The 12939-nt window shown below is 40.1% G+C and overlaps 1 protein-coding gene across 1 annotated transcript in view; it reads right to left on the bottom strand.

Annotated features, from left to right (window-relative positions):
* The window catches only part of myo10l3 (myosin X, like 3), a 94587-nt gene that overhangs the window by 27618 nt on the left and 54030 nt on the right, over positions 1–12939 (bottom strand). The window contains exons 19-20 of the mRNA XM_036575399.1: positions 7630–7754; positions 3723–3840 (exon numbers count right to left, since the gene is read on the bottom strand). Of these exons, the coding sequence (XP_036431292.1) occupies positions 3723–3840; positions 7630–7754 (243 nt within the window). The remainder of the gene's footprint in view (positions 1–3722; positions 3841–7629; positions 7755–12939) is intronic.

Raw genomic sequence — 12939 nt, 5'->3', positions numbered from 1 at the left:
TGCTAACCGATCATTGCTCAGTACCAGTAAGGCTGACCAATCAGCGCTCAGTAGCAGTAATGCTAACCAATCAGCGCTCAGTAGCAGTAATGCTAACCAATCAGCTCTCAGTAGCAGTAATGCTGACCAATCAGCACCCAGTAGCAGTAATGCTAACCAATCAGCTCTCAGTAGCAGTAATGCTAACCAATCAGTGCTCAGTAGCAGTAATGTTAACCAATCAGCACTCAGTAGCAGTAATGCTGACCAATCAGCACTCAGTAGCAGTAATGCTAACCAATCATCGCTCAGTAGCTGTAAGGCTGACCAATCAGCGCTCAGTAGCAGTAATGCTAACCAATCATCGCTCAGTAGCTGTAAGGCTGACCAATCAGCAATCAGTAGCAGTAATGCTGACCAATCAGCGCCCAGTAGCAGTAATGCTAACCAATCAGCACTTAGTAGCAGTAATGCTGACCAATCAGCGCTCAGTAGCAGTAATGCTGACCAATCAGCGCTCAGTAGCAGTAATGCTGACCAATCAGCACTCAGTAGCAGTAATGCTAACCAATCAGCACTCAGTAGCAGTAATGCTAACCAATCAGCACTCAGTAGCAGTAATGCTGACCAATCAGCACTCAGTAGCAGTAATGCTAACCAATCAGCACTCAGTAGCAGTAATGCTAACCAATCAGCACTCTGCTGTGTCCTATAATGACTGACTGTATTTCTGGTATGAAGGTGGAACAGGAACTGGCTCTGGTTTCACTGTTGCTACCAAAAGCGAATGTAGCATTTACTGTTTTATGGCCACATTAGCTCAGAGCTCTAAAGCTAAAACCAAAGAAGTAAACAAATCTTGGCTAATTTACCAAATCTGGGGGTAAATCTACATCATTTTTCACCAAACTTTCACTTTAAAGCCTATTCACAGATTTGCCTGCACCGGGTCTCTGAACTCATTGTGAGATTTCCCGGAGACTGTGACCCAGATGTTCCTGTAATCCCTGACACACAGCTGCACGTACATACAGAAGGAGGAAGTCTCCTTCACCACATCCTTCCCCATCCCACAAACCCCCCCAAACCCCTCAAACCCCCCCCAGCACTCCTACGGAGAACATTCATCCTCCCAGCGTGGATAGTAATTACTCACAGACTGTTCCAGAATAATAAACCACCCTACAGCCTTTGACTGACCACCACACCAACCACACCTGCACATTACACACACTGCACACTACAGACTGACCTCAGTACGCTGAATGTGCACGTTTTCACGGCCTACGGTTCGTCTGGAGACGACCGGCTTCGTTAATTACAGCTGTAGAGTTAATTTCGTCACTTAGCCATACATTTGACATAAATCATATAATGGTTTAAACATAATGACATATTCAGACATGTGAAATAAAGTGACCCTGATCCTGACCTTTAACTGTGCTGATGTACTTCAGTCCATGTTTGTAGATAATGTGTCACACAGTGATTGAAACCACTTAATCAAGTCTATTAGATACTGAACATCTCCACATCTGAGACACAGAGCTGCAGTTAGCTTCCTACATTCACCAGCTCCTTACTGGAATTCATCCGTTCCACCTTAAATGGTGCAGCGGTTACATTCTGGCGCCTGAGGTAGTTACATGCTGGCTCCTTATTGGAATTTCTCCATTCCACCTTAAATGGTGGCGCCTGAGGCAGTTACACGCTGACTTCTTATTGGAATTCCTCAGTTCCATCTGAGGCGCCAGAATGTGCACTGCTGCACCATTTAAGGTGGAATAGAAATGCTAAATGGTGCTAATTGCTAATTGGGGGGGCATAAGCTTCCGTTACTTGTTAGCAACATTAACCTTGTAGCTCCAGTGCTAAAACTAAAGCAGCACCAAACCCGTCTCGGCTGGTCGACGACACTGAGGCTGAGGGAGGAGCCGTCTGAGTGAACTGTGGCTTTCAGGCAGCCGGTGACTCAGTGCCGGGTCAGCAGTGTGAAGTAGCTCCAGCAGCTGATCTTAATGGGTTCCCTGCTCCCACAACAAATCGGAGTCAACCAGCCTCACAACAATGAGGCCATTTAACAGGCGGACAGTCAGCCGGGCATGAGTCCATTCAGCGCTCGGCCAGAGCTCCACCACAGCGTCCCCACCAGCAATCGGCACCCACGCCTGACCAGCACTGCACTCTGATAACAGCCAGACTGAATCTGATCACTGACACTCACAGGGCTTGAGTTGCGGGGTGGCTGAGGGGGTCCTGGACCACCTGTAAGAGTAAAGGGACCCCCATAACAGTGACCAAACTAAGCCTAGCGTGGGCCGTGTGTCATTTCTCTGAATAAAGTGTCAGTTTTCTCACGAAATGTAATGTTTTCATCACATTAGAGGGGATAAACTGTAAACTCTCCACCCAAACTCAGAACGTGACTCTACTGTTCACTGCTTATTCAGTCTGTTATACACTGTCTGTGTGCAGGAGTGTTAGCACTGTTAGCTTCGTGCTAAGTATGACTGGAAACCACATAGAGGCGCTAATGGAAACTAGCATTGACGTTGCGGTTGTAATTTGGTGAGCAGAAAGTACTTTTTGCAGTAAATACTGTAATATTTCCCTGATAATGAGAGGACTGTGGGTCACTGTTGGTCAGCTGACAGCAAAGCTGGCAGCCCACTGGCTTTATACTCAGTGTTCTCCTGGCAGCCCTCTGATAGTCAAGCAGAGCGTTTGACCAAATGTCACTTTTCATCACTTATTTTCCGCTCCAGTTTACTGATTTTCCTTCTTTTCTTTCTTCAAGATTCCAGATTCAAGATTCTTTATTGTTGTGAGTGCAAGAAACTGGGCAGCAATCCTAACGGTGCATAAACAAAAAACAGATTAAACTAGGAATAAAACAAAAATATAAGCTAATATAAAATAAAACTATAAAATAATTTAAAGTAAAATGATAAAAAAGTACAATAAAAAAGTGTGGATATAAAAGAAAGCAGCTGCTGTGGTTTTGCACATGAGGGTATTTCATCATCATAAAATAAACAGTAAAATCATAAATAAAGCCGGTAACAGCCGTATCACCTTATCAAGCCAGTGGACCAATATATGCTCACTATCTGGGATTTTTCATTATTATATGACAAATAAGTGAAAAGGTTGATGAAAAGACTGCACTAATGTTCACCTGTGAAATGTATCTTCGCTCTCCAAAAACTGTGCATTTTAAAAATGTTTGTTTTTCTACATCATTTGAGCTCAACAGCTGCTCTTTACATCATGTTAAAGATTCATGATGAACAGACCAACATAAACACTCCAAACGTGCTTAGAATAAGATTTCTTTACATTAAACTTACGTTAAACGTATAGAGTGTTTTTGCTCTCCCTGTAAAGATAACATTGTGGAGACACTTGTTTTTCTCTGGTCGATATGAGGGGGAACTCTGAACAACAGGATGAAAGGACCTCCAAAGGAACTCCATTTACTGGCAGAATACTTGTTTATTTTGATTATTATTAACAATAACTTAAATGATTAATTGATAAATTGTGGATTTTGTGATATTTCATGTTGTGTGCTGTCATATTAAAGCAGTAAGCCACTGGAGGCCATACGTCACAGTGACATTATCACAGGTAAAGGTGGGTTTACTGCTCACTGACACTCACCTGTGATAAAATCACTGTAACGCGTGGCCCTGTAAGGCTTATAGCTCTAATGCTGTTAATCAGCGAGTGTGACTGTGTACCTTTGTCTTTCCGAGCTGCCACTCTCTCCTGCTGCTGTCGTACAGCGTGAGCAGCTCACTGCACGTCCTCCGCTCGTCCACTTCGGCCTGTCTTCTGTCCTTCAGCAGCACACGGTACCTGCAGAGTGCGCAGTGTTACTACTTAGCCTACTACTACTTTAATGCAGTCTTTATTCAGACTGATACTGCAGTCTGCAGCACTGTGTATGTATCTCTGTATGTATCTCTGTAAGAAAAATAATATATATATATATATATATATATATTATCTTTCTTATTATTCTTTATTATTATTATTTCTGTCTTTCTTTAAATGTGATATGCTCTGAAAATCTTGTATTATCATTATTACTAGGTTTTCATGTAATAATAAAAATGGATGTTCACTCCCGCAGAAAAAAGCCCCAAATAGCAAAACATTTAGTTTTTAATGGTCTTAACAACCAATCATGAGTCAGTAAATTATCCAGAATTAAACAGATATCTCCGCCCAATGACAGCTGGGATAGGCCCCAGCACCCCACCGCGACCCAGAAGGATAAGCGGTTTAGATGATGTATATGTATGTATGTATGTATAAACAGATATCTGCAGTCAGTCAGTGTGGAGAGCTTTTCCCTCTGATTTCTCTAAGTGCTGTAGTTCAGTGTGTGAATGTTCAGACAGTCTTTTACAGAAAGAAGAGTCAGTATTGATCCACTCAGCACTGACGGCTTCAAACCACTGAGAAACAGTGCTGAGCTGGTTTGAGTTTAATGTGAGACCAAATATTCACTATAGGGTTTAAATCTGGACTCAGCCAGAACCAGCAGTAACAACATATTTTGTAGTGTGTTTGGTTTGTATTCACTTGTTTTTAGGTGGTGATTCTGAATCAGTTTTAGAGAAGAACCTCACTGTATTATTACTGATGGCGGATCTAAAGCCCATCGCTGTGAGCCGCACTGTGAAGCTGGCGTATCATCTCTGTACACGTGGCATTTATTGTTTTTATTTACAAAGCTCAATTGAAACGGCTTCCACTCCACATTCCATCTCTCCTTACAGTCAGAACTAATGAAGCACTTATTAGAAATAATGACTGGCTGTTCTGAATGCACCATTCTCACCTACAGAACACGGTATGAAAGCTTTTAGTGTCGAACTTCCAGCTAAAATACAACATCTCTGACCTTTTAGTCCATTTAAAATACTCAAACAGTTTGGTAGATGAGGGCTGAGGGTGTTTATCTTAACTGTATGTAATTTCTGACTTATTTATTTTGGTTGTTCTGTAAATGAGACCTCAGTCTCAGTGGGCCAACCTAACCCTGAATGAATGAATGAATAAATAAATAAATAAATAAATAAATAAATAAATTTGCTTCCAAAAATACAATCCAAAGATGGACTAAGACTATAATATCATCGCTGTCCAAAGAAAAACCAAGTATCTTCAAAATGTTAACTTCTCAGGAAACGACAAAAACGCTCTTTACTGTTAGTGTAAGTTACTGTAAAAAGGGTTTTATTCCAAGTGATTTTGGAGCGTTTCTATTGGTCCGTTCCCACAGGATGTAAAGGACAGCTGCCAGATTCAAACAATGTAAAAAAATTAAAACTGACAAAAATGGAGATAAATGTTTTTTTTTGGACAGCAACAATATTTTTAGATTATATATTATTAAATGTTATATTTTAAGCAACAGATTATTAAATATTGTTTATTAATTTATATCATGTGTCACGAATGATAATGAATGCACAATGAACTACAAACCTTTGAACTTCATACAGATTTTTCTCCTCTTTTCATTCTTATATTCTGAAAAAATCTCAGCTGTTTTTGGTCTCACTGTGTCCAGGTCTCAGTCTAAACTCCGACTCTAGTCTTAACTACACTAGGTATTTATTATTAGATTTTAAGACGATGAAGAAGCAAAAGCTGATCAATAAGAAGGTTTATTGCACATAATCTAAATAAAGTGTCAGATCTCATGATAAAGCCCTCAGCGTGTCCACAGTGGAGCCGAGGTCAGAGCCGTGCTGGAGTCTGTGAGTCAGTTAGAGCTGCTGAACAGCCTGCAGTGGAGACCGTGATGGAGATGATAAAGCATTCCTTCATTCTCTGAAGTCTCCTGTACATCTGAGCTACTGAGTCTGTACAGACACGCATGTCTGACATCTCACTGCTGTCGGAGGAAAACCTCACGCCTCCAGAATGAGAGCTTTACTGCAGAAGGAAAAACATACTCTACCTTTACTGTAAGTCACGGTAATCAGACTCAGAGTCATTTTGGTCCCTTTATCATGAAATCTACACAGTGTAAACAGCAACATTTTCAGATTATGTCAAAAAGTGAAACATGATAAAAACAGAGATACGAGGTTTTGTTCCGACAGCAGTGATGTTTAACTGTCTTTCTGGGGAGGTTAGGGTTGGGAAGGTCTCTGGCTCAGCTTGGGATCCTCCTGGATTGTCTCAGTCAGGACAGTCGCTGTATTTCATTTCTTTTCTAATCTCTCTTCCTGCTCTGCACTTTCACTTTCTCAGTGAGTAACATTCATGTCTGAGCATATCTGCTGAGGTGAACTCTGTTACGCTGAAACGCCGGCTGTGTGTGGAGGTGGTGAACAGAGAAGGTGCAGATGAGTCTTCTTTATGGTGCGATTCCACATTGACCAGCTTCAGTAAGAAATAAAACAGGAGTCTTACTCACTGAGAAAGTGAAAGTGCAGAGAGGAAGAGAGATCAGTTCAGAAAAGAAACGAAAATAACAGCACAAAACATTCCTGTATCAGAGTTCAGAGCAGTATCAGCAGCTCATAGCATATCAATACAAACAGCTGGTGTTTTTAACTGAGACCTCCAGCAGTTTCTCTGTAAACGCCTCATTTATATTAATATCCTAATAAAATCCGACGAGGGCTCGTTCAGCTCTCTGTGTCTCTGATTCTGTCCGGTTTAGCTGCGTTTCGATGAGAAGAACAGAAACAGAGTGTAATCCAGCACTCAGCCCCTCACATCTGGCAAATCCATATTTAAAGGAAATATATTTGCATATATTTGTCAAAATGCATTTTAGGTTTGTATTATATTTCCATATATATGTATATTAGATATATATTATATTATAAATATCTTAATATGTAAATATTAAATACAGATTTTTGAACATAAATCTTTTTATGAGTATATATTTCAATATATGATCATTTTGATGTTCAAAAAATGAGACAGTTAAATATATTCAGCACCTATTTTAAAACCTCACATATACAGCACGCATTTTCAATATGAACAAATCTGTACAGATATTTTCTTCCATATGGCTGAACGGCGTTAGCTGGTCACAGCTGGAGTGTCTGGTTCTGTCGTTTGCTTGCTCTGCTATTCGTTAGAGCTCTTTTTTAAGCGTCTTACTGAGTTAACTTCTTACTTTGTTGTGGCTTTTACTTTTTTAATGTCTGGTGGTTGTTGCCAGGTTACAGCCCAGTAAGGCGGAGTGTTACTGAAAGAGGTTCAGTCGGAGTGCCGTTATTGGGAGATACTGGCTCTTATATCAGACTGCGAGGGGTGTTATAACTCATTATGATATAATAATATAGTGATGTTTAATAAAGTATGTACTCATTTACTGACCACAATAAAGTTCTTGAGGAATTTTCAAATGTAAAAAAGCAAAATCAGCTCGATGTGCTGTTTTTACTGATCCTCATTTTCTGTATTTTTCAAAGTAATTATAAATCATACTGAAATAACTGAATCAAAGAGTTAAAATGGGAGATTTACTGAATCGTTTCCTGAAGAGCTGTAACTGAGCAGCTGTGATTTACAGTCTTACTGATGAGTAATGAGCGTGGATCAGCTGTAGGAGTGGTCAGACTGTCCTGCAGGTGAGTTCAGGTGTTTTGTGTTTTGTCTCACCGGTTCAGGAAGTCAGTGAAGTTTCTCCGGACGGGGAATCCGGCCCGACGGATCTTCACCGTCTCCAACATCCCAGAATACCGCAGCTGGTTCAGAACCACTTCCGGATCAAACTTATCTGCATGCTGGAGCAGAACAGAGGAACACGGAGCGAGTTCAGACACTTATTCACCATAAACATAACCAATAAACCGATATGAGTGTTTCTCTGACTCTGACTCTGATATGAGCTCTGACCCCAGACCAGCTCCCTGTCACAGCTCTGGATCAGTGAAGCTCCAGGTGGGTTTCTGAGGGAGTTCTGATGATCCTGAGCGCAGCCTCACTGTGTTTACACACAGACGCAGATCAGCCCTTATTAAACGCAGACTGCACTGAGAGACCCTCCTTCACTGTGCAGCAGAGCGTTATACAATTATTATACTATTATCTGATTGGCTGAGCCACATTTGAAGCTGTTGTAAAATCCACAGCTATGATGAAGTAAGAACCCGGTTCTGTTCAAACTGAGGGGCTGGCGACTTATGCTCTTAACTAGAACCAGGCTAGTCAGCTAGCTAACAGGCTAAAAGATAGCAAACTGGCTAAACAGCCCCATCATTAATATCAAAGGCTTGAATTAAAGCATTTACAGTATGATTGACTGTAAAACTGCAGTATAAAAGTCTAAAAATGTCACCTGAATGTTTTACACACTTCAAATGTTCGTGTTTCAGTCAGAAGTCGTGTCAAACCCAGACCGAGTCTCAAACGGCTCCGTACTCCCTAAATAGTGTTCTAGCTGTGAAAGTTTAAAGATTCTGACCTCTTAGCTGTATTTTGCTCTGTTGGGCTGCAGGATCCAGTATTTTAGCTCCTATGTAGTGCACTATGTAGGGAGCAGGGAGCCGTTTGAGATTCAGCCCCAGTGTGAGAAGAGCGGCACCGCTGGATTGGTGAAAAATAAGACTCTCTGTGGTAATTTGGACCAAAAAGTACTTATGAAGTGAAAGTTTATACATTAAACAGCGCAGCATTATCATTCTTTTATGAAAGCCTTAAAAAGTTTATGAAATGACCGCAGTGAACAGCGATGGGCGACCGAACGTTCTCCTCATTAAGTCCATGGTTGCTTGGTAACGATACCAAACTCTAAAGGAACTTCATTTCTTGGCGGAATACTTATGTCGATTATTATTAATAATATCTTAAAGTTTTTTCAAAATTGTGTATTTTATTATAGTTTATGTCGGACGCTGTTTTATAAAAGCAATAAGCCACTTGAGGCCATGTGTTACAGTGATTTTATCACAGGGAAGGGGTTTTACTCCGCTGTGCGTCGTGTCTAAGAATAACGTAATAAAATCACCGTAACGCACAGCCTCTCGTGGCTTAGTGCTTTATATACATTTATTACAGTAAAATAAAGCAAAGAAAATAAGACCAAGAAATATTATTAATGCAAAACATAAATAAAAATGAGGAAACTTTAAGACAAATAACATTAACGAATCAAACCAATCAAATAAATCGATTCCGCACTTTACTAATAAAAATAAATAAATAAAACAACTGAGTTTTTCTTTAATAACATCGATGGAATATTTTGGGTGTAACTGTGTCTGATTTACAAAAGTGTTTCATTAGAGCAACATGACAATATTCATTATTATCATTATAGACTACAGTATCACAGTAAGGTTAATAATCAGTACTGGGTTGGACTGGATTTAGTGTGAAACGTTGAATACAAATAATTACATTCATAGTTTATCATGAAAACTTATTGAAGTATCGCGGTATAATTTTTGCCATATGGCCCAGCTCTGCTTCCTGTCGTCGCAGGTGAGCGAGGTGTTGTTATGGTGTTGAAATGCTGTTTGTTTATTGTGTGAAGAAAGCTGCAGTGTAAACTGGGTGGTCCTAATCTTGGGTCACACTTACGTAAGCAGCGTCCTGACCAATCAGAAGGCTGATGTTGTTTGACCTGTCCACACAGTCCTAACTAATCTGTGTTCCCCTCCTCGGCCTCAGAGTATCTCACGGTATCAGAGACAACTAACCACCCAGTGAGCTGTGCAGATAACTGAACTGGTTTCAAGCATCTTTTTTCAAAACTCAAAAATAATCACTGGAATGAGACACTCTCACCAACCTAAAACAAGCACAGACATCTCAAAACAAGACAAATAAACAGTTACTTATCTGACCACTAACCGATAACAATAAACATTATAAATATTGACTACGTTTAAGATGTTTTCAGGTTGTGTGCAGTGTGTTAGTGAGCGACTGTGACGTGATTAGAGGAGTTTAGACTGTAATGTGTTTCAGTACCGAACTCAGCAGCACGGATCCTCACAGCACCGACACAGAGAGCTCCTATCAGCCCGTTAACACACTGCACTGACCGCCTGGGTCTGTTAGAGAGAGTTTAAAGCTCTGCTGCTGGTTTTTAAAGCTCTAAATGGCCTTAAAGCTCCTGACCGTCTGTTTATGATCTCAGATCTGCAGATTCTGACCTTCTGAACTCCTTCAGTAAAACAGAAAACGTGGAGAGACTCTTTCAGTTATTCTGCTTCTAAACTGTGGAGCTCAGTTCAGCTTTTATTAGACAGTCGAGCTCAGAGCTCACTTTTAATAAACACCTGAAAACTCAGCTCTTTAACTCAGAGCTTCAGTAAAACTCTACGAATCTTTAACTCAGAGCTTCATTAAACTCTACGACTCTTTAACTCAGAGCTTCAGTAAAACTCTACGACTCTTTAACTCAGAGCTTCATTAAACTCTACGACTCTTTAACTCAGAGCTTCATTAAACTCTACGACTCTTTAACTCAGAGCTTCATTAAACTCTACGACTCTTTAACTCAGAGCTTCAGTAAAACTCTACGGCTCTTTAACTCAGAGCTTCAGTAAAACTCTACGACTCTTTAACTCAGAGCTTCAGTAAAACTCTACGACTCTTTAACTCAGAGCTTCATTAAACTCTACGACTCTTTAACTCAGAGCTTCATTAAACTCTACGACTCTTTAACTCAGAGCTTCATTAAACTCTACGACTCTTTAACTCAGAGCTTCAGTAAAACTCTACGACTCTTTAACTCAGAGCTTCATTAAACTCTACGACTCTTTAACTCAGAGCTTCATTAAACTCTACGACTCTTTAACTCAGAGCTTCATTAAACTCTACGGCTCTTTAACTCAGAGCTTCATTAAACTCTACGACTCTTTAACTCGGAGCTTCATTAAACTCTACGGCTCTTTAACTCAGAGCTTCAGTAAAACTCTACGACTCTTTAACTCGGAGCTTCATTAAACTCTACGACTCTTTAACTCAGAGCTTCAGTAAAACTCTACGACTCTTTAACTCAGAGCTTCAGTAAAACTCTACGACTCTTTAACTCGGAGCTTCAGTAAAACTCTACGACTCTTTAACTCGGAGCTTCAGTAAAACTCTATGACTCTTTAACTCAGAGCTTCATTAAACTCTACGACTCTTTAACTCAGAGCTTCATTAAACTCTACGGCTCTTTAACTCAGAGCTTCAGTAAAACTCTACGACTCTTTAACTCAGAGCTTCATTAAACTCTACGACTCTTTAACTCAGAGCTTCAGTAAAACTCTACGACTCTTTAACTCGGAGTTTCAGTAAAACTCTACGACTCTTTAACTCAGAGCTTCATTAAACTCTACGACTCTTTAACTCAGAGCTTCAGTAAAACTCTACGACTCTTTAACTCGGAGTTTCAGTAAAACTCTACGACTCTTTAACTCGGAGCTTCAGTAAAACTCTACGACTCTTTAACTCAGAGCTTCAGTAAAACTCTACGGCTCTTTAACTCAGAGCTTCAGTAAAACTCTACGACTCTTTAACTCAGAGCTTCATTAAACTCTACGACTCTTTAACTCAGAGCTTCAGTAAAACTCTACGAATCTTTAACTCAGAGCTTCAGTTAAACTCTACGGCTCTTTAACTCAGAGCTTCAGTAAAACTCTACGGCTCTTTAACTCGGAGCTTCAGTAAAACTCTACGAATCTTTAACTCAGAGCTTCATTAAACTCTACGGCTCTTTAACTCAGAGCTTCATTAAACTCTACGGCTCTTTAACTCAGAGCTTCATTAAACTCTACGACTCTTTAACTCGGAGCTTCAGTAAAACTCTACGGCTCTTTAACTCAGAGCTTCAGTAAAACTCTACGAATCTTTAACTCGGAGCTTCAGTAAAACTCTACGAATCTTTAACTCAGAGCTTCAGTTAAACTCTACGACTCTTTAACTCAGAGCTTCAGTAAAACTCTACGACTCTTTAACTCAGAGCTTCAGTTAAACTCTACGACTCTTTAACTCAGAGCTTCAGTAAAACTCTACGACTCTTTAACTCAGAGCTTCAGTTAAACTCTACGACTCTTTAACTCAGAGCTTCAGTTAAACTCTACGACTCTTTAACTCAGAGCTTCATTAAACTCTACGACTCTTTAACTCGGAGCTTCATTAAACTCTACGACTCTTTAACTCAGAGCTTCAGTTAAACTCTACGACTCTTTAACTCAGAGCTTCAGTAAAACTCTACAAATCTTTAACTCGGAGCTTCAGTTAAACTCTACGACTCTTTAACTCGGAGCTTCATTAAACTCTACGACTCTTTAACTCGGAGCTTCATTAAACTCTACGACTCTTTAACTCGGAGCTTCATTAAACTCTACGACTCTTTAACTCGGAGCTTCAGTTAAACTCTACGACTCTTTAACTCAGAGCTTCATTAAACTCTACGACTCTTTAACTCAGAGCTTCATTAAACTCTACGACTCTTTAACTCGGAGCTTCAGTAAAACTCTACGGCTCTTTAACTCAGAGCTTCAGTAAAACTCTACGGCTCTTTAACTCAGAGCTTCATTAAACTCTACGAATCTTTAACTCAGAGCTTCAGTAAAAGTCTACTTTATCTCTTTAATCTGATCTGTTACTGATATGGTTTTAATTAATGCTCATAGTTTCCTCTGTTACTGTTAATCTTTATCTCCTGTGTGTAAAACACTCTGAGCTGAAACCAGCATGAACAGAGCTCTATAAATTCAGATTATTATTAGTAGTATTATTATGATTGCTATTATTATTATTGATTACAGGAATAATTAACCACATTACAGTAACGTGCTTTCGTAAACCCCTCCATCACTGTGTGTACAGTGTGAGTGAATGAGCCTCAGTGCAGATGTGCTGGGAGGGACGTGCTGTATGTGTTGTGTGTGTGTGTGTGTGTGTGTGTGTGTGTGTGTGTGTGTGTGTGCTGTGTGTGCTGTGAGTGTGTGTGTGTGTGTGTGTGCGTGT

Source organism: Colossoma macropomum, unplaced genomic scaffold (assembly GCF_904425465.1).
Source record: "Colossoma macropomum unplaced genomic scaffold, Colossoma_macropomum, whole genome shotgun sequence".
In the NCBI taxonomy this organism is placed as follows: domain Eukaryota; kingdom Metazoa; phylum Chordata; class Actinopteri; order Characiformes; family Serrasalmidae; genus Colossoma; species Colossoma macropomum.
Note: the sequence above shows the minus strand (reverse complement) of the source record. Positions and strands in the feature narration are given on the sequence as shown.